Here is a 20,898-nt window from a genome sequence, read left to right on the forward strand (position 1 = left end):
ATGATAATAATCCACACCTAGGTGATGGATCAGGTGTGACTCTATCCAACCTTGAGACACACACACACACACTGTTCCTGAGTTACTGTACATAATTAATTTGATAACCTTGGCAATATAGTGATTTGCAGGTAAGGAGGTGTGTCGCGTGCATACAGGTAACCTTGGCCACTCACTCCAGATTATGATAAACTTTATTTACACATTTATACTGAAGGGTGTCGATGTTTGTCCCTTCCTTGGTTGAGATCACTTCCGGTTGAGTCACTAAAGAGTAATGATGGTGAGAAAACTACTAAGTTCCTTGTAACCTAACTATAACTGCGTCGTCTGGTTGTTGTTGCGTCCACCAATCACGAGTGACTTTTTCCCCTGGTCTCGCCAATCAGAAGTGATTTTTTCTCGTTCGTCTCACCAATCAGGGGTGACTTTTCCCCTCGTTTGGCCAATCAGGAGTGACTTTACCTCTCGCCTCGCCAATCACGAGTTATTTTCCCCTATTTTCCACCAATCACAAACGAGTACCTCTTCCCCTCCCCGTCCCCTCCACCAATCAGAGAACCTCTATTGACCAATCACGAGTGCCTTCTTCCCCTCACTCCGCCCCCCCACCCACCCTCAACCGCTCAATTCATTCGTCTATTTCCATCTTGTCTGTTTACTATAATAATATTTGTTTGCCTAATACAAAAGACTCTTACCTGTGTTCACCTGACATATTATTTCTTAAGTCGACTCTAAATAAGGTGACGTGTCTCCAGAATGTTAAAGTCTATATATCTATTTCAGGTACCTATCTCGACCTCTGCACCATGTATGTATGTATGTATGTATGTATGTACGTATGTATGTATGTACGTATGTATGTATGTATATATGTACTGTATGTAGTAAGTCAGTTATCTATTTACAGTAACTATTTCCGTTAACTCCACACACACACAAAGAAATGTCCGTATCAACAAGAGAACCAAAACAAACGCCACAATCAGAGACCCGCCATTACAGTGTGAAGTCTTCTCAGGTTTATCCCCAAGAATAGAATCTTAAGTCCCTTTACATACGCTACGCCAACGGGGAGACGTTGTTTGGTTGTGACGTAGTTTGGTTGTGACGTTGTTTGGTTGTGACGTAGTTTGGTTGTGACGTAGTTTGGTTGTGACGTAGTTTGGTTGTATATACGCAAGTCTAAGGAGTAGAAAGTGTAGATTCTAAAGTCCTTCTCTATATGTTAAACGGAGACGTAGTTTTGCTGTATTATTTTACCCGATGATTCAATATCCTAAATGCTATCTGGGGAGAGTTAGGTTAGGTTAGGTTAAATTAGGTTAGGTTCGGTTAGCGCTAATGTGTTTAATCATAGATGAATTAAGCTTGAGGAGGGTGCTAATCTTCACCTAACTCGACCTAACCTAACCCAAAATCACTAGAAAATCATATAATCGTGGATGAGCTGGAGCATATAACTTTACGGTGTGGGAGACAGTCATTACACAGGATACCTCTCTCTCGTGTCGTCGCATTACCTTCAATACGTCCTGATTGTTGCTGATGTCAAGGATATCTCACCTTACACGCACGCCTACCTACCTACCTCTCCTCTCCTCGCCTCCTTCCTCCCACCTCTTCTCTCCCCCTTCCCACCCCCTCGTCTCCTGTATACTTCCTCTCCTGCATACGGGACACACATACACATGCGCACAGATTCACAGACACGCACAGACAGACACACAGATACATACACACACACATGAATCATTAGAGGGACTTTCTATCTTTATCTGTTGCTAGTTAAAGGGGTGCTGCTCTCTCTCTCTCTCTCTCTCTCTCTCTCTCTCTCTCTCTCTCGCTCTCTCTCTCTCTCTCTCTCTCTCTCTCTCTCTCCATTTTCCATGTCTAATAACCGTACTCTTGTATAGTTCCAACCACAACCATTATAGATATACTTTGTAAACAACTAAGTCAAGAACAAATAAATTTATTCATATTAAGTGACATTGAATCACTTAAGGAACAACGCACAGAAATAATACTTACGCAAACCTGTCATAGACGGGGGGTGAAGGGGTGGGCAGGGGTGAGGGCGGTGTGTGTAAGGTGGGCATCACAGGCATGAGGGCGTGGTGGTGATGGTGGTGATGAGCTGGGTGGTGGTGACCCTCCCCATTCACCTTGTCGGGCGGCGTCAGGGACCCAGCAAGCATCGTTGACGCGGGATCTGGTTACATGTGAGAATATCATTAGTGTGACGTCAGTAAAGTATAAACACACATGAAAAAACAAAAGACGATCATCAATAATAAACACATGAAAAACAAAAGACGATCATCAATAATAAACACATGAAAAACAAAAGATGACCATCAATAATAAACACATGAAAAACAAAAGACGATCATCAATAATAAACACATGAAAAACAAAAGATCGTGAGTATAAAAGAAAGATTTATCTAAGAGGAAATGACAAACAGTATAAAAGGAAGATTGTTGTTTTTTCTTCAGTAGTTTCAATTGTACTTAAGACATACAGGTAATGAAAATATCAGTGCTAATAGAGGAAGATGTCAGGTGAAGATGATGATGATGATAATTAGAGGAGGAGGAGGAAGCTGTGGAGTAGGAGGCGTTGTTACAAAATGCTTCCTCCTACAGCAGGCACCACATATACCGACACTGACACTACACACCCACCTACAGGTATACCCAGCAGTGAGGACACACACACACACACACACACATTACAAGTAAGCAAAATTAGGGAGTTTGGAGGCGAGTAATAGGCAGGAAGACCCAGCAATGAACTGATACGTGATGGTGATGATGATAAGGAGGAGGAGGTAGGGAGAGCGGTAGCAGTGGTATAGATGGTGCAGTATAAGGCTGTGGTGAGTGAGTGAGTGAGTGAGGGGTAAAACTCATCATCATGGTCACCCAAACTTCCCCCCCACCCACCAAAATAAACCTTTAGTCTAAGTTAATATAAGACTTAATATACAATGCTTTATGACAGCCTGGGTGGGTGCATATAGTGAAGCCTTGACTTAGGGAGAGAGAGCAGAGGGGGGTGGGTGGGGGTGAAGCGTGTGCAGGAAGGTATATAACAGGTGCAGCAGTAAGGTGAAGTGAGGTCGCGGTGGATGGAGACAACAAGGCATAAACAACAACAGAAGAAGAGCTTACATCTGTGAAATCCGTAAGGCCTGACATCTGCTGATGGCCACGCTGGGAAGAGAAGAGACGAGAGGAGTCAGTCTACTGGAGGGGGGCATACACCTCCCCCACACACCTTCTGTTAACTTCACAACTACCATACTGTTATACCTTCTGTTAATGACTCATAACAAACAGGAAAGTAGTATTGTCTACATCTATGAGGCCTCTTCACTAAGCTACATATATACTATATATATATATATATATATATTATGCTCTACATGACAGATATATTAATTAATGGTTCTTACACAGGTGTTAGTAATGAGAGACAGTACAGGTATACTAGGCAGAGTATAAAAGGTAAACAACAGGTTAATATTATAATAAACGTCAGCAGGTGTACCTGAGGTCAGTAGAGGACCTGCCTGCTTGCTGACCCATGCTGCCTCCCCTTCCAACACACACACACACACACACACACACACACACACACTGTACAAGGGAGGAAGAAACATATTAATTTTCTTTCAGTGACGAGAGACACACGACCGACCAAGCGACTTGTTGTGGCGAAGATAACAAAAGGGGGAGGAGGTGAAGGCCGGATTCTCAAATATTCTGAGAGTTGTATTTCCCTTTAAGCTGTGATAGGATGTCAATGGTGGTGGTCGACAGAGTTCCAGTTTTAATATTAAAGTCATGTTTGTACCGCCATCTTTGTGTTGTGGTGAGTGAGAGGCTGTTACACGAGTTTTTACAGCAACAGTTACGAGGGGAAAAACTTAAGCTAAGAAAGTCTGAGAATCCTGGCGCGAGACGATATCCAGTGAGAGGGTTCCAGGTTCCAGGGTGGTGGCAAGGGGGGCGTGGCCAAGAGGCTGCTCGGGGGAGATCTATATGTCGCTGTGGCCGGTGATTGGTTGCAACGCCTCCATGCCCCGCCCCCCCTCCAGCTTCTTGGCCAGTGGCGTGTGACAACCTTGACGAGCCAAGAAAGTTCGGCCTTCACCTCTCCCATCCCGACGCCTTTGTGTTGGGCCAACAATGCCGCTTAAACTAGGCAATGACGCCCTCACGCCCACACTTAACACTAATGCCATCAACCAACAACATGGCGGCAGCGCTCGTCACCACCACCACTACGGCGCCACAACCATCAACATATAAAGCGCCATAACCACACTACACCACAGTTAACGTCTTCACCACCACCACAACAACTCTTTAAACCTGAGGAACGAGGTGTAGCGGCTCACAGTGACGCCATCATCAACAACATGGCGCCCATACCACCCCCCCCCCACGTACAGTAACAATACTTCTACCTACACAATTACTCATCATCATCATCATCATCATCAATACCATGATCCCTTTTGTACTGTTAGTGGTATAATTTTTCATAGGATATATTTTGTTTGTTGATTGAAGAATGTAACGTGTGGGGGTGGGGGTGGGGGGGGGACACTTGTTATAACAGGTGTGACACTTGTTATAACAGGTGTGACACTTGTTATAACAGGTGTGACACTTGTTATAACAGGTGTGACACGTGACAGACGACGTGTGTCATTATTATACATTACTTAAAGACCTCCTTGTTCTTATTCTTCTTGTTCTTCTTCGTCACAACAAGAAATGATAATTACTACCTATTCTCAAGACCACCTTTCTTCCTCCTCTTCTTCTCCTCTTCTCTTCCTCCTCCTCCTCTTCTCCCTCCTCCTCCTCTTCTCTTCCTCCTTCTTCAGCACAACAACTAACACCACCACCACTGTCTCCTCCTTCCTGCCCCCTTGTATTGATTCTCCCCCAGGATACCCGCACCCGAGGCTACACTATCACGGGGCGAAGGGAAGGAAGAAGAAGAAGAAGAAGAACAAGAACAAGAACAAGAAGAAGAAGAAGAAGAAGAAAAAGAAGAACAAGAACAAGAACAAGAAGGAGAAGAAGAAGAAGAAGAAGAAGAAGAAGAAGAAGAAGAAGAAGAAGAAGAAGAAGAAGAAGAAGAAGAAGAAGTAAGAGCTTTCATGTCAACACAACATATCCTTGAGACAACAGCGGCGTAAAAAAATATCAAGGAGGAGGAAGGAAGTGGTGGGTGAGGAGGATGTGAAGTAGGAAGAGGGGTGAAGGAGGAAGGTGTGGAGGGAGAGGGAGGAAGGTGAGGGACAAGTGGGGAGGGTGAAGGACAATGGGGAGGTGAAGGAGGGAGAGAGAGGGTGAGGGAGGAAGGTGAGGGACAGTGAGGAGGGTGAAGGACAAGTGGGGAGGGTGAAGGAGGAGAGAGAGGGTGAGGGAGAAAGGTGAGGGACAAGTGGGGATGGTGAAGAGGAGGAGAGAGGGTGAGGGAGAAAGGTGAGGGACAAGTGGGGATGGTGAAGGAGGGAGAGAATTGGGGAGAAAGGTGAGGGACAAGTGGGGAGGGTGAAGGAGGAGAGAGTGAGGGGAAAGGTGAGGGACAAGTGGAGGAGGGTGGAGGGAGAGAGATGGTGAGGGAGAAAGAGAATTGAGAGAGAGGGTGAGAGAGAGGAAGTGAAGGAGGGAGGAAGAAGAATTGAAGGAGGGAGAGAGGGTGAGAGAGAAGAGGGGTGAAGGAGGGAGGAAAGAAGGGTGAAGGAGGAGAGAGGGTGTGAAGGAGGAGAGAGGGTGAGGGAGGAAGAGGGGTGAAGGAGGGAGAGAGGGTGAGGGAGGAAGAGGGGTGAAGGAGGGAGAGAGGGTGAGGGAGGAAGAGGGGTGAAGGAGGGAGGAAGAGGGGTGAAGGAGGGAGAGAGGGTGAGGGAGGGTGAGAGGGTGAGGGAGGAAGGTGAGGGACAAGTGAGGAGGGTGAAGGAGGGAGTGTGTGGAGTCGAGCGGGGAACTCACTCAGTCGTACATACACAAGATGGCCGCTACTACTGCTTCTTCCCTCCCCTCTCCTCCCCTCCCCACTCGTCACCTCTTTACCCCACTCATAACCTCCCCTCCCTTCCCTCACCCATCATCTATCCCCCGTCTTCATTCTCCCCCTCCCACAAGGTCCCCTCCCCTTCTTTCTCCCCGTCCCATCACCTCCCTATCCGGTGGGAGTGGATGAGAGTTGACGGATGAGTGGGTGACACCTCACCTACACTGTCATTTCCCCCCTCCTCCTGTCTACTCCTAGTTGTTCATGACGTAATAATGACGTAACGATGACGTAAGCACCCTCCCTCCCTCCTCCTCCCATCCCACGCCATGAACGGGAGGGATTATCACCCCCCCCATCCCTTCACACGTGGGACGGGAGGAAAGGTTTGTTTATTCCTGTTACAGATTTCAGTAACAAGTGTGTGTGTGTTACGTGTGACATATGTACGTGATACATATTTACTGTAACACATATTGTACTGTTACACACATACTGTAACACATGCGGCACTGTAACACATGCGGCACTGTAACTCATTCTAGGGTGAACACATTGTAACGTGTATATGTGACAAAAACAGTGTTACGACAGTATGTGTTACGCTTATGACATATAATAACGTTTTTCCATATAACATTTAGTTAAGTTACATGATATAATTATTTTTTTACAAAGAATTTACCCCAAAACATTAACTTTACAGAAAACTAACATAAAATTATATTAGTTTTGTTTACAAGTGTATGAACAAATGAAATGTAGATGTGTGACAGGTGTGTGTGTGTGTGTGTGTGACAGGTGTGTGTGTGACAGGTGTGCGTGACAGGTGTGCGTGACAGGCTCATAGTTCATCCCATATCGTAGTTGTAACACATTTAACTGTGACACATATAAGACCTGGACACAGCGAGTAGTAATACACATGTACTGATCTGTTACTCGAGGCTGTAACAAGTCATGGGATGTAACACAGGCCAGTTCAACTAATGTTTGAGAACGTGTTACGCCAACTGTGAATGTGACAAGGTGTTACATATGTAGGAGTGTTGGACAAAATGGTGTTACATGTGTTACTATCCACCCCCCCACCTACCACCAACAGACAAGCTTAAACGGCTCAAGGAAACATATAAATAACACTAGTTGAAAATTGCGGGGTTGCATCACGAGATAAAACCGCTCTGTTCACACAATCTTCTCGTGTCATTACAGCATTTGTGTAAAAACGGGGAAAGTCTCTACCTACCTCACTCCCTCACTCCCACCCTGCACTCCCTCACTCACTCCCCCTACACCCCCCTCCCTCCCCAGGTGAGTTTATCCAAATCCACTAAATCCGTTGGAAAAATGTGAATGGTGTCCTTTTTGTGTGTGTGTGTGTGTGTGTGTGTGTCGGAGAGACCAGCTAGTTCCTCCTCCTCCTCCTCACACCGCCGCTGCTGGAAACCATTACCAATAACAGCTGAATCACCTCATTGCACATTACTGCCACGTCAACACCCCCCACCCACCCCCCCCTGATGCCCTGCCAGCCTCCTGCAGCTCGGCCACAACACCATCAGAAGTAGCGAGCATCAGCAAGCGTGTAGGTGGTGGTGGTGCTTTAGCTTCATGTTGACTTAGAGGAATTAAAAGAGTTTCTGGATGGAGTGGTTAGGTTAGGTTAGGTTAGGTCAGGTCAGGTCAGGTCAGGTCAGGTTAGGCTAGGTTAGGTAAGGTTAAGCTAGGTTAGGTTAGGCTAGGTTAGGTAAGGTTAGGTTAGGTGAGGCTAGGTCAGGTTAGGTTAGGTAAGGTTAGGTTAGGTTAGGTGAGGCTAGGTCAGGTTAGGTTAGGTAAGGTTAGGTTAGGCTAGGTCAGGTTAGGTGAGGCTAGGTCAGGTTAGGTTAGAGGAGGTAGGTGGTCATCCCTACATACATCTATCCCCCCCCCGGGTTGACACTGTATAATTTTGTGTCTTTATTTACATCACTATCACCACCATAACCGTAGCTCTTAACACATACTAACACCACTTATCACCAAACTCATGCTGCTATTAACAACCAACATTCTCAACCACATCAACCAAACTATATAATCTTGAACGTAATAACCACAACCTCTTTAAGAACTTAGGCTATAACATGACCTTGGCACCACCACCACCACCACCACGACGACCACCACCAACACCACGACGACCACCACCAACACCACGTCACGACACCCTGCAACACCACCACGACGACCACCACCAACACCACGACGACCACCACCAACACCACGACGACCACCAACACCGACGACCACCACCAACACCAGACAGCCACCACCAACACCACGTACCACCACCACGTCGACACCCTGCAACACCACCGCGACACCACCAACACCACGTCACGACACCCTGCAACACCACCACGACGACCACCACCAACACCACGACGACCACCACCAACACCACGACGACCACCACCAACACCACGTCACGACACCCTGCAACACCACCACGACGACCACCACCACCACCACATCACTACACCCTGCAACACCACCACCATCACCACTACCACCACCATACACAAGGTGGTGGTGACAACATAAACAGCATGTGGCAAGTGGTGGTGGAGTGCCGGGAATGTGAAGTGTGTGGAGGACGGGTGGCAGTATTCCCATTCCCAGGCCAAGGTCGGGCTGGAGGGAGGAAGGGAGGGTGTAGTAGTGGTGGCACAGGCTGGCACTGTTCCCACTGCTAGCTGATGCCTGGCTCCCGCTCCTCCCCACCACCACTACCTCCCTCCCTCCCTCCACCACAAACATCACAGCGTATTTCAAACTAATATTCTTCAGTGTTAGGTTAGGTTAGGTTAGGTTAGGTTTCTTCTTCATTAGTTAAACACCTGGTAATGAGTTCAAGCTGTGATATTTTGACTGAAGGATTAATCTCCCCGCGGCGATGAGATCTCTGGGGAGTTTAGTTATGTTGTGATGATCTGGGGTGTATTGGGCGGGGAGAGGAGGTGGGAGGAGATAGGGAATGAGGGGGAGGAGGAAGGAAGAAAAAGAAGGAGAGGAGAAGAGGAAGGAAGGGAAGGAGGGATATGGAGGGGAGAGGAGAGAAAAAGGGAAGGAGGGGAGAGGAGGGGGAGAAGAGGAGGGTTTTTGACTTATCACCCTTGACCTTGTTATTCCATCAGCCAGTGACTTAGAAATACACAAGATTCTTCAAGTTGTTTACAGATGACGTCACTGTGGCCAGGCTGTGACCTCATTACCAGGCTGTGACCTTATTACCATATGGTCATTAATTATTTACGTTAGGTTAAAATAAGTGTTAATTAACATCTGTACACATTCTTGAACTGTTTACGATTTCGGTTTAATGTTAATGTGCAGGTGAGTGACGTGGGTGGGTGGATGGGGACAGGTGTGGTGGGAGGTGGTTGAGGTAGTGTGACAGGATGAGGAGGTAAGCAGGTGTGTGTAGGGGTGGAAAGTGTGTCAGGCTTGGGGAGGGAGAGGGGGTGACACATGTGTAGCGAGAGATGATGTTATTGATACATAAGACAAAGCCTGTAGCCTAGCGGATAACTTAAACTGTACGTAATGCATACACGCGTTAAGTGGTGTGTGTGTGTGTGTGTGTGTGTGTGTGTGTGTGTGTGTGTGTGTGTGTGTGTGTGTGTGTGTGTGTGTGTGTGTGTGTGTGGTGACACAACAAGGTGGTGGTCATCAATGTGCACCTGGGTGGGAGTTGCACACCTGTCACCTCACCTGCCAATATCCAGGTGATGAGGCTAATGGCGGGCCGGCATGCACGTCTCCTCCAACACCCTACACCCACACCCCTATAGCTGCCCCGTGAGCCACATCACCCTGGTCGTGACAGTACATCAGAACAACAGTCTGGGGTGGTGTTAGGAGTGCGTGCCGCCGCATCAAAGTTGAATGAGAGAAGTTGTCAGATGGCAACTTATGTGGCACTGGAGCTCCACTAGAGGCAGGGAGTGAGTGCCCAGTGTGTGTGTCGCCTCCGTGGCTGCCGCTGCTGCCTGGTGGTGGAGGTCACGCCTCACCGACCTCACACCTCCTCCTCCAGAACGAGTACTTCAGCCCTGAATGACATGTCACAGTGACAGAGATTTTCCCGGTGGAAATAATAACAGTACCGGTAGAAGGGTTGGTGAGGTGAGGTGAGCGGGAAGCGTGAAGGGTGCAGCAGCAGCAGCATCATCCTGACGGAGATAATGTGCAGTGTTTTGTCCCGCGGCGTCAAGGATAGCGGCGGCAGTGGCGCACTTGCTACGCCGCGACCGTCACGGATGACGCAGTGACCCGCCACACGCCAGACCGAGGGCCGTCCTCACCACCACTTGTTAGTACCCGACAGGTGCACCAGCGGGACCACGGCCCCATCACTCCTTCGGGTCACACACGGGCTGGCCCCCCCCCCGTACACAATGGGAAGACACACACGGACCTGGCCCGTCCCCGCCACTCCTCCAACCGTGGCCACAAATCGTGCGTGGCCACACCGTCGTGGTTACATACGTATCCTGCGATGAAATGCAGCGACGTGCAGTGGCGCCAGATAATACAGCGGCCTCATCCTGGTGAGTCACCACACACCCCTGCGACCTTCCCCCAAACACTCAAAACTTAGACTTACCTTGAAAATTATCCAGGTGAAGTAATTTAGTATCAAAATGTGGGTTATCACAGACCGGTACACCGGAAAAATGTTATTACAGGTGCCGGAGCATGAACACTTCACGCTCACTGTTCTCTTGTCAAATTATATTGTCAACCATAAACTCCTGTTGTGTGGTAGTGGGGCATGTGTAGGTGTGACAGTGAGACATGTGTAGGTGTGACAGTGAGACATGTGTAGGTGTGACAGTGAGACATGTGTAGGTGTGACAGTGAGACATGTGTAGGTGTAACAGTGAGACATGTGTAGGTGTGACAGTGAGACATGTGTAGGTGTGACAGTGAGACATGTGTAGGTGTGACAGTGAGACATGTGTAGGTGTGACAGTGAGACATGTGTAGGTGTGACAGTGAGACATGTGTAGGTGTGACAGTGAGACATGTGTAGGTGTAACAGTGAGACATGTGTAGGTGTAACAGTGAGACATGTGTAGGTGTGACAGTGAGACATGTGTAGGTGTGACAGTGAGACATGTGTAGGTGTGACAGTGAGGTAAATAATCACACCTGCCTTACCTCTTCCTCACAGGTAAACACAAACAACTTTCCTTATATACAATTCCCAATCTATCTACCCATCTACCCTCCTACCTACCTTCCTACAAGTAATCCAATATGAGTATTTGTCGTGTTAATACCTACACTTATTTTGGTACTCACCCTCCCCCCCTCCCTCCTAGTACCTCCCCCCCATCGAGGTTTCTACGCCCCCTCCTCCCCCCTCTTAAGGTGTCTACGCCCCCTCCTCCCCCCCTCTTAAGGTTTCTACCCTCCCCTACGCCCCTCCTTTCACATTATATACCTTAGTAGTTGATGCAGTTAAATAAATAAACAAAACAAAGAAATAAATGGATAATAATGACACAGATAATAAACCCGATAAATAGAGATAAATAAACAAACAATAATAAGGAAATAGAAAGTTATAATGTGAAGAAACTTAAGAGAATTAAAAGTTACGAGTTTATGTTACATTCTTTCGAGAAATACATTTAAATTCTTTTTGTCTGTTTGTGTCCGTCACCCATAGCTGTATTTAATTCAGGTGTACATACGTGGAACCTAACCTTGGACTGAGTGTGTGTGTGTGTGTGTGTGTGTGTGTGTGTGTGTGTGTGTGTGTGTGTGTGTGTGTGTGTGTGTGTGTGTGTGTGTGAGTGTGTGTGTGTGTGTGTGTGTGTGTGTGTGTGTGTGTGTGTGTGTGTGTGTGTGTGTGTGAGTGTGTGTGTGTGTGTGTGTGTGTGTGTGTGAGTGTGTGTGTGAGTGTGTGTGTGTGTGTGTGAGTGTGTACTACTACTATTAATAATAATAATAAATAATAATACCAAAATAATAATAATCCCAAATTCTCCCACGAACGATAACGGATGAACAGCCTAGCAAATATTACCTTTAATACGGATTACTTAAAAGAAATTATAAGTTGATAATTTTTATTCATTTGATATATAGTATTTGAATAACTTAATGAGGGTTATAGAGTTAATATCACTTAATGGGAAAGATAAGAGAGAGAATGGATAACTGGTGGGTGAGCGGACTTTGTTTTGACCCAGCGGTTAATTTCGTTAAACATGAAATAGTAAAAAAAAAATGTAAACAAAACAAAAAATATTTACTTCATGACTGTGGAGACTTATACTGCCTGATGTCTATCTGGTGTCAATTGGTAGTTAGTTCATTAGATAATAAAGAACGAAAATGAAGTTCAGTAGACATGGACGGCCTGCAGCCGGGTTCCCGCCAAAAACTTTCAATAAACACAGCACATAATGCCCATCATAATCTTACTGACAGACACACCACGAATAATAAAAATCTTATTATCAATTTAATAATATAACATAGATCTTACATTTGTTATCCCTTATAAATATGACAACAAGAGTAACATTGCCACGATAACTAATATACATTCGAGAACAAAACATTTAGCGTGTGTGTGTGTGTGTGTGTGTGTGTGTGTTAGTACGGTAGTGGGTATGATTGTTAGCACTCTTTATCGCAGCTCAGAGCCACGCCCGCCCCCACGCACACACGCCACCACTGCACGCGGCACGCGCCAAGGTCGCCACACTTCATATACCATACTTGCTATTACCTGTACACCCACACACTCCAACACCGTCCTACCACCCTCCACCGCCACACACCATCACCACCACACATCACCACCACACATCACCCACACCATCACCACCACACATCACCACCACCATCACCACCACACATCACCACCACCCTCCACCGCCACACACCATCACCACCACCATCACCACCACACATCACCCACACCATCACCACCACCATCACCCACACCATCACCACCACACATCACCACCACACATCACCCACACCATCACCTGACAACAAGAAATTTAACATTGCTATTTTACATTTCATCCCAAATATATCACCTGTGGCCTCTGCTGACTGTGAAGAGGAGGGGGCGGGGGGGCAGGGAAGGATAGAGGAAAGGGCGTGAGCACTTGTCAAGCCTCACTTGTACTGCTGCAGTGCGACAGGAGCCCCACCAGCCGTGTCTGATGATGACCAGCTCCACCGACAGACGGCCGCCGACCCACTTAACTCTCAATGTCAAATTTAATCCGACGTGATAAATTTTCCGGAGTGTAGGTATGAATTGTAGGTGTGGTGGTGAAGGCAGAGGCGGCCCCGCCCACAGTCCTTGAACGAGAGGTGTGTGTGTGTGGCGACAGTGACAACAGCCACACCACCCACACGCCCCAGTAGCCACACACTCCTCTTTTTCCTCATCGTCAAATATGTTCCACGGTAAGACCTTCATCCCGGGTCTGAAGACGGTTTATGACACAACGTTTACGGCGCACACAACTACAACAGGGACGTTAGTGTGAGGCACAGGACAAGTCCCTCACACACCCACCAGTTCCCGCCTCACAGTGGTCACCTCACTTACATGATGTATTAATCAGTTCAGCAGAGACTGGCGGGCATCCCGTCCCTGGCCGACGGTCACACTGTGGCCAGGACAGACAACTACAGAAGAATGTTTATGACATAATAAACAGACACACATACTGTCTCCTCCATATGGTGCAGATCATTTAATATTATTGTTTATTTGTTTTTGTATAATATGATTCTGTATGAGGCCGCCGCCCAACCTGCCGCGTTAAGATGGAAAACAACGATTATTTCACAAACAAGAACGAATCAATATATATATATATATATATATATATATATATATATATATATATATATATATATATATATATATACTGTGGTTATCATATACCTAGATCACGCGCACCTACAGTGATTTACTTGCATATATATATATATATATATATATATATATATATATATATATATATATATATATATATATATATATATATATATATATTTATATATGTGTGTGTGTGTGTGTGTGTGTGTGTATAAAAGGTATAAACACTGAGGTGCGTGCAAAAGATTCACAACAAGAGTAGACAGGATAATGGTGACTGGTACAGGAGATGACTGGTGCGGCGGCCGCTGTTTACCAACACTAACACACGTGGCGATGTATCCAGTGTACAGTAGTGGACGGTGGGTTTGGCTTACCATTAGCGGTGATGTAGTTGGAGGTAAAGTGTAAGTTGTGGTGGAGGTGTTGGTCCCAGAGCGGCACAGCGGCCAGGTCCTCCATACTGAGGGTGTCGGCGGGGTGGTGGTGGTACTTGTGGTGGCCGCCCAGCATGCCTTGCGACATCCTGCTACACCACACACGACGCCCACACCTCCCTCAACACCACACACGACGCCCACACCTCCCTCAACACCACACACGACGACCACACCTCCCTCAACACCACACACGACGACCGCCTCAAGAGTACTCCCTCCACAATGTCTCAGTCCATAGTTGGGTTAATTTGATCCGAGGATGTTTGCCGCTACCGGGCGGTGAGTTTGGTCAGTTAGGATGGAGTGTGAGGTGTGTGTTGGGAGTAGCGGGAGGGTGTGGAGTGTAGTGGATGAGGGTAGGAGAGTGGCAGCAGGGGCAGGGTGGTAGGGTGGTGTAGCCACGTGGGAGGACCATCACTCAGGGTGTCACGCTCACCTGGCCACGCTCGATACCCGTAACAACACCCGCTCCCCTACACGGCACTACAACACCCACATACTCCCCTCATCGCTGGCAGCTCACCGTCAACATGCTACACTGCCACAGCGGGTCCAGGGTGGTGGGTTATCACTCGGTGTGTCAACCTGGTCTAGTGTGTGGTGGTCCAGGTGACATTAGTGTGGTCGCAGGGAAGGATCAGCGGCGACGGTGGTGGGCAGCGGCGGGCGGGCGGACGTCAACAGTTAGCACACCTGGCACACACACCACAGCGCACCCCTCAATATATGTGGTAACATCTCTATACTTCACTGACGACTTCTGGCTTCCTGTACTAAAGGGAGGCGCTTGTGAGGCAGGTAAGGCAGCAGTGGTGAGTGTGGTACAGTGTGGTGAAGATGTACAGCACCAGCCAGGATCACCACGACCCTCCCTCGTGCCTGCAGGTGACGCACTCTTACACCCGCAGCGAGGAAATACAAATGTCTTGAGAGGCACACTGCTGCATCCTTCCGCGCGCTGGTGCAGCACGGCGGCGGCGGCGGCACAGCGGGTAGGAACAAGTTGTGCAGAGTCGCGTGTTGAGGGTCGAGTGTTGAGGGTGGCGACGGAGGCCCGGGCAAGGTGGAGTGTCCGTGGGTTTGGGCGGATGTCCACACACTGAGGGGAGAGTGAAGCCTCCCGGTGTGTCCCCTCTCCCAGTAGCTCGCTCTCCCGCCATCCCGCCCAGCCTGCCGCCGCCATCTCTCCCCTCCCTCCGGCCCCGCCCCCTCAGCGCTCCCCTCTCTCAGACACCGCCTCTCCTCTCTCACCTCGGGATAAACAGTCATTAAGAGACTATAAAGGAACTTACACTAGGTCTTAGAGAAGACTTTGGGCGTGGCAGGAGGAGTGTGGAGGTCAGTAGTGAGGCAGAGACAGGCAGGGAAGCAGGAGTATCTAGCAGCAGCGGCGGTTTAGCTCGACGCGCGTGCCCTTCTTGTCGGCTCCCGGAGGACGCTGGGGGCACCACAACGCTACGCCACCACACCTCCCCGTAACGATCACGCCGCTCTAGCCCGCAACCCCGCCATTATCTGCCCACACCTGTCCCGTTCCCGAATTTTCCCACGTTGCACTGTGTGGCGGGTTATCCTCACTCCCGGGCCGCCGTCGATACCTCCCTCCTCGCCCGTGTTCAACCTCGGTGGCCCCTCAGTGAGCCTCACAGCCTCCCTCCGACCTAATCACTAATTTATAGAATTTTCCAAGGATTTTCGTCCACAGGATGAAATCAATTGCAGATGTTTTATGCTTGGCAGCGCGTGAATGGTGCCATAAATGAGACAAGTGAGGAGGAGGAGGGACTGAGAGAAGTCGTCCCCTCACCTCCTCCCTCCCTTACATTGATGACTAACTCACACCTACATCAACACTCACCTCTCTCCCTCACATTACCCTACACCTCTCTCTCTCTCTCTCTCTCTCACATCAGTACCGATCCATATATTCCCTACTGACATAAACGAGCAAGCACAAACAAGCACCAGTACGCACTCATACGCAAGCACCAACACGCACACGCAACACGCACACGCACCAACACGCACACGCAAGCACCAACACGCACACGCAAGCACCGACACGCACACGCAAGCACCAACACGCACACTCAAATAAGTCAGGAGAAAGTCAACAGAGGAAGACAGGAGTGATGGTGGTGGTGATGATAGTGGTGGTAGTGATGATGATGGTAGTAGTGGTGGTGGTGGTGATGGTGGTAGTGGTGGTAGTGTTGGTAGTGATGATGATGGTAGTAGCGGTGGTAGTAGTGGTGATGGTGGTGGTGATGATAGTGGTGGTAGTGATGATAGTGGTGGTAGTGATGATGGTAGTAGTGGTGGTAGTGATGATAGGTAGTAGTCAAGGGTAGTGATGATGGCGGTAGTAGTGGTGGTAGTGGTGATGGTGGTGTGGTGATGGTGGTAGTGGTGGTGGTGGTGATGGTGTAGTGGTGATGGTGGTGGTGGTGATGGTGGTGATGATGGTAGTGGTGGTGGTGATGATAGTGGTGTAGTGATGATGGTGCAGGTGGCGGTAGTGATGATGGTGGTAGGAATGGCGGTAGAGGATTAGATGGTGGTAGTAGTGGTGGGTAGTGCAGGTGATGGTGGTAGTGGTGAGGCGGTGGCGATGGTGGTAGTGGTGATGGTGGTGGTGGTGATGGTGGTAGTGGTGATGGTAGGTGGTGATGGTGGTGATGATGGTAGTGGTGATGGTGGTGATGATGGTAGTGGTGGTGGTGATGATGGTGGTAGTGGTGGGTAGTGATGATGGTAGTGGTGATAGTAATGGTGGTGGTGGTGGTGGTAGTGATAGTTATGGTGATAAAAGTGATGATGGTAGTGGTGATGGTGATGGTGGTTGTGGTAGTAGTGATAGTTATGGTGATAAAAGTGATGATGGTAGTGGTGATAGTAATGGTGGTGGTGGTGGTGGTAGTGATAGTTATGGTGATAAAAGTGATGATGGTAGTGGTGATGGTGATGGTGGTCATGATGGTGATAGTGGTCATGATGGTGGTAGTGGTGATGCTGGTGGTAAAGGTTGATGGTGGTGGTGGTGTTGGTGGTCATGATGGTGGTAGTGGTGTTGATGGTGGTAGTGGTGATGGTGGTAGTGGTCATGATGGTGGTAGTGGTCATGATGGTGGTAGTGGTGTTGGTAGTGGTGATGGTGGTAGTGGTGATGATGGTGATAGTGGTGATGATGGTGGTAGTGGTGATGATGGTGGTAGTGGTGATGATGGTGGTAGTGGTGATGGTGGTAGTGGTGATGATGGTGATAGTGGTGATGATGGTGATAGTGGTGATGATGGTGGTAGTGGTGATGATGGTGGTAGTGGTGATGGTGGTGGTGGTCATGATGGTGGTGGTGGTCATGATGGTGATAGTGGCGATGATGGTGGTAGTGATGATGGTAGTGGTGATGATGGTGGTAGTGGTGGTGATGGTGGTGGTAGTAGTGTTGATGGTGGTGGTGATGGTGGTAGTGGTGGTGGTGGTGGTAGTAGTAGTGGTGGTGATGATGGTGGTAGTAGTGGTGGTGGTGGTGGTGATGGTGGTAGTGGTGGTGGTGGTGGTGGTAGTAGTAGTGGTGGTGGTGGTGGTGTAGTAGTGGTGGTGATGATGGTGGTAGTAGTGGTGATGGTAGTAGTGGTGATGATGATGGTGGTAGTAGTGATGGTGGTAAAGAGAGACGCGACACACCTCCAACACGCGTCCAACACACACACACACACTTTGTTTACCTCCGGGCGGCGCCTCAATGGGTGACACGCGCTCCTCAACACATCCTCACTTACGATAAATTGACAATGAATAAAAAGATCAACAACACGGTATATGGAGGTCAAACACTGTTACTTATAGGGGCCCTTGTTCTAATGGGCCCTTGTTCTAATGGGCCCTTGTTCTAATGGGCCCTTGTTCTAATGGGCCCTTGTTCTAATAGGGCCCATATTCTAATAGGGCTCTTGTTCTTATGGGTCTCTTCTAATGGGCCCTAATCACACAGTAAACTTATGCCGTAAGCCCAGGAGACAACAGGTATTCTTGTGTAGTGAGCTGACAACACAACAAATCTAAGCTGTGTGCCGAGGTTAGGTTAGGTTAATCCTCAAAAGGTTCCAAGGTTCCTATACATAAGAATTCCCACAACACCCAAAATTTCCCTAAAACACCAAAAATTTCCCTACAACACCAAAAATTTCCCTACAACACCCAAAAAAATAACTTGCTTGACACGGACTGAATCCTTCAAAGCTTCCTACGTTAAAATTTTCCCACTGAACTGGTCACGTGAGGAGGGAACTGACTCACACACGCAACAAAGACGTCGAAATCGTAACGAAACTCAGTCGTAACTCATAGGGACGTTTCTACACTCTCAATTACGCAGGGAAAAAAATGACCATCTTCCTCCCTCCCCACCCATCACCCTCCCCCCTTTCCCCACTCACCAACTTCCTTCCACCACCCATCATCAACCCACCTTTCCCCTCCACCTACCCCCCACCTACTTAGACTTTCAGAATGTGAGAGTTGGTTAATAAACACTTGACGTTAATCTTCTACACATTGATGTTAATAAGAGACTATCAGGTGAGAAAGGGAAGAGTCTCAGGTGTTATTCATCTTATTAAGGTAGCTTAGACAGGTGAGTTAGACAGGTGAGATCATGCGCCTCCAGCCACGAGAGGAACTTAGGAAATACTGAGGATCTGAGGTATAAGGGAGGTGGGGGAGGTGGGGGGAGGTGTTTGTTGTGATGTGTTAATAAATGTTGTAAAGGTAGAAAGACGCATTATGACCTTACCTGTGCGGTTGTGTGGTAGTGGTGTTATGTGATGGTGTTGTTTGTGGTTGCAGTGCAGTGATGTGGTGGTGTTGTGGTTGTTTGTGGTGGAGGTGGTGTACGTGTTTACATATATAAGTTAAGGGAGAGGAGGTCTTGGAGGAGGAGGAGACATGGGAGGACTTGGAGGAGGAGTAAGAAGAGGTAAGAGTTGCTTCGAGTAGGAGGAAGGAAAGGAGGCGGTAGGAGAGGGTTTGGAGTAGGAGATAGGGAAAGGAGGAGGTATGAGGGGCTTGGAGTAGGAGTAGTAGGTAGTGATGAGACAGGACCCTGGCTGGCCATTACACGCGTGCCTGCCGCGGGTAATGGTGAAGCCACAAGTGACCCGCCACCAGACTCCTCCATACCTTGACGATATAACGTGTAACGGTGACCACAGACACACTACCTCTACCTCCCATTCCACCTTCTCCTCAACCTCCACACACCTCCATCAACACCACTTCGAATGGATAAAAAACCCACAAGCTCCTTAGTGTGTGTGTGTGTGTGTGTGTGTGTGTGTGTGTGTGTGTGTGTGTGTGTGTGTGTAAGTAAAGCCCGTCGTTACAACACTCAATCTTACTGATGATGTTCACGTTTCAACAATTATATATTTATTTCTTTTAAACTTGTTGTTACTGAGTGGATGATGTGGCTACACTCTCTTCGCTCCACACCTACCTACACCTACACCTCCCTCCCCCCATACACCAACACCCCCCTCCCTCCCCATACACCTATCTCACCCCTATACCTGCCCTCCCCCGTCCCCTCCTCCATCACTACACCCAGAGTACACCCCTTACACCTACACTGACAGCCACTCTCTCCCACTCGACACAAGACACAGCTACTATCAACACGGCCACTTTCCAGAACCTTCCATCATTTCTTAATTTATCATCATGACCGGATTACGAGAGGAGGAGGAGGAGGAGGAGGTGGTTGCCATACTTTCCAAATGTTAGGATCTACACGAGGTGATGGTTGGACGCTTATAATTATTACCGTGAACCTCTGTATGTAAGTCACGACAACAACACACACACACACACACACACACACACACACACACACACACACACACACACACTATAGTAAAGGGTTGTTACGTTACTTAACCTGTAGTAAAAGTTTCTGTAACATACTGTAGTTTACTGTAATCAGGGAGCTAATGTGATTTTGTAATTAACTACTTAAATGGATGACGAAAGGAGGGAGAATGAAGGAGGATGAGTGAGGGAAGGATGAAGGAAGGATGAATAAGTGACGAAGGAAACATGAGTAAGGGAGTTGAGAGAAAGAGTGAGGGAGGTGAGTGAGTGAGGTGAGTGAGTGAGGGAGGTGGAGTGAGTGAGGGAGGTGAGTGAGTGGATGAGTGAGTGGATGAGTGAAGGAAGAAGGATTGAGGGAGGGAAGGAGGGAGGGGTACACCGGTATTGAGCAACCTGTAATGGTCTTTTTGTTTGATTGTGTCAACATGTGGGCCGCTGAGTGACGGGTCAGGAAGCCAGCCAACTTTTTCCACCTTTTTTGTCCTTCATTTTCTTAGCCTGGGGAGAGGGGGGTCTGGGGAGGTGGGAGGGTCTGGGGGAGGGGGTGGGAGGCTCTGTGGGTGGTGGGGACTTGGAGGTTGTGGTGCGATGTTGGGGGTAACGGGTAGGGACTTGAATAGGTGGGGATCTGGG

At 48.3% G+C, this 20,898-nt stretch overlaps 1 protein-coding gene across 7 annotated transcripts in view; it reads right to left on the reverse strand.

The window, feature by feature from the left end:
• LOC121868728 (recombining binding protein suppressor of hairless-like) overlaps positions 1-20,898 on the reverse strand; it is a 174,896-nt gene that overhangs the window by 12,915 nt on the left and 141,083 nt on the right. For 6 of the 7 annotated variants that reach the window (XM_042369595.1, XM_042369596.1, XM_042369594.1 and 3 more), the window contains 2 exons: positions 3,183-3,224; positions 2,038-2,218 (listed from right to left, as the gene is read on the reverse strand). In XM_042369595.1, coding sequence (XP_042225529.1) covers positions 2,038-2,218; positions 3,183-3,224 — 223 coding nt within the window. The remainder of the gene's footprint in view (positions 1-2,037; positions 2,219-3,182; positions 3,225-20,898) is intronic. The other variant, XM_042369592.1, reaches the window with a different exon arrangement.

This window comes from Homarus americanus, unplaced genomic scaffold (genome assembly GCF_018991925.1).
Source record: "Homarus americanus isolate GMGI-L3 unplaced genomic scaffold, GMGI_Hamer_2.0 scaffold30535, whole genome shotgun sequence".
In the NCBI taxonomy this organism is placed as follows: Eukaryota; Metazoa; Arthropoda; class Malacostraca; order Decapoda; family Nephropidae; genus Homarus; species Homarus americanus.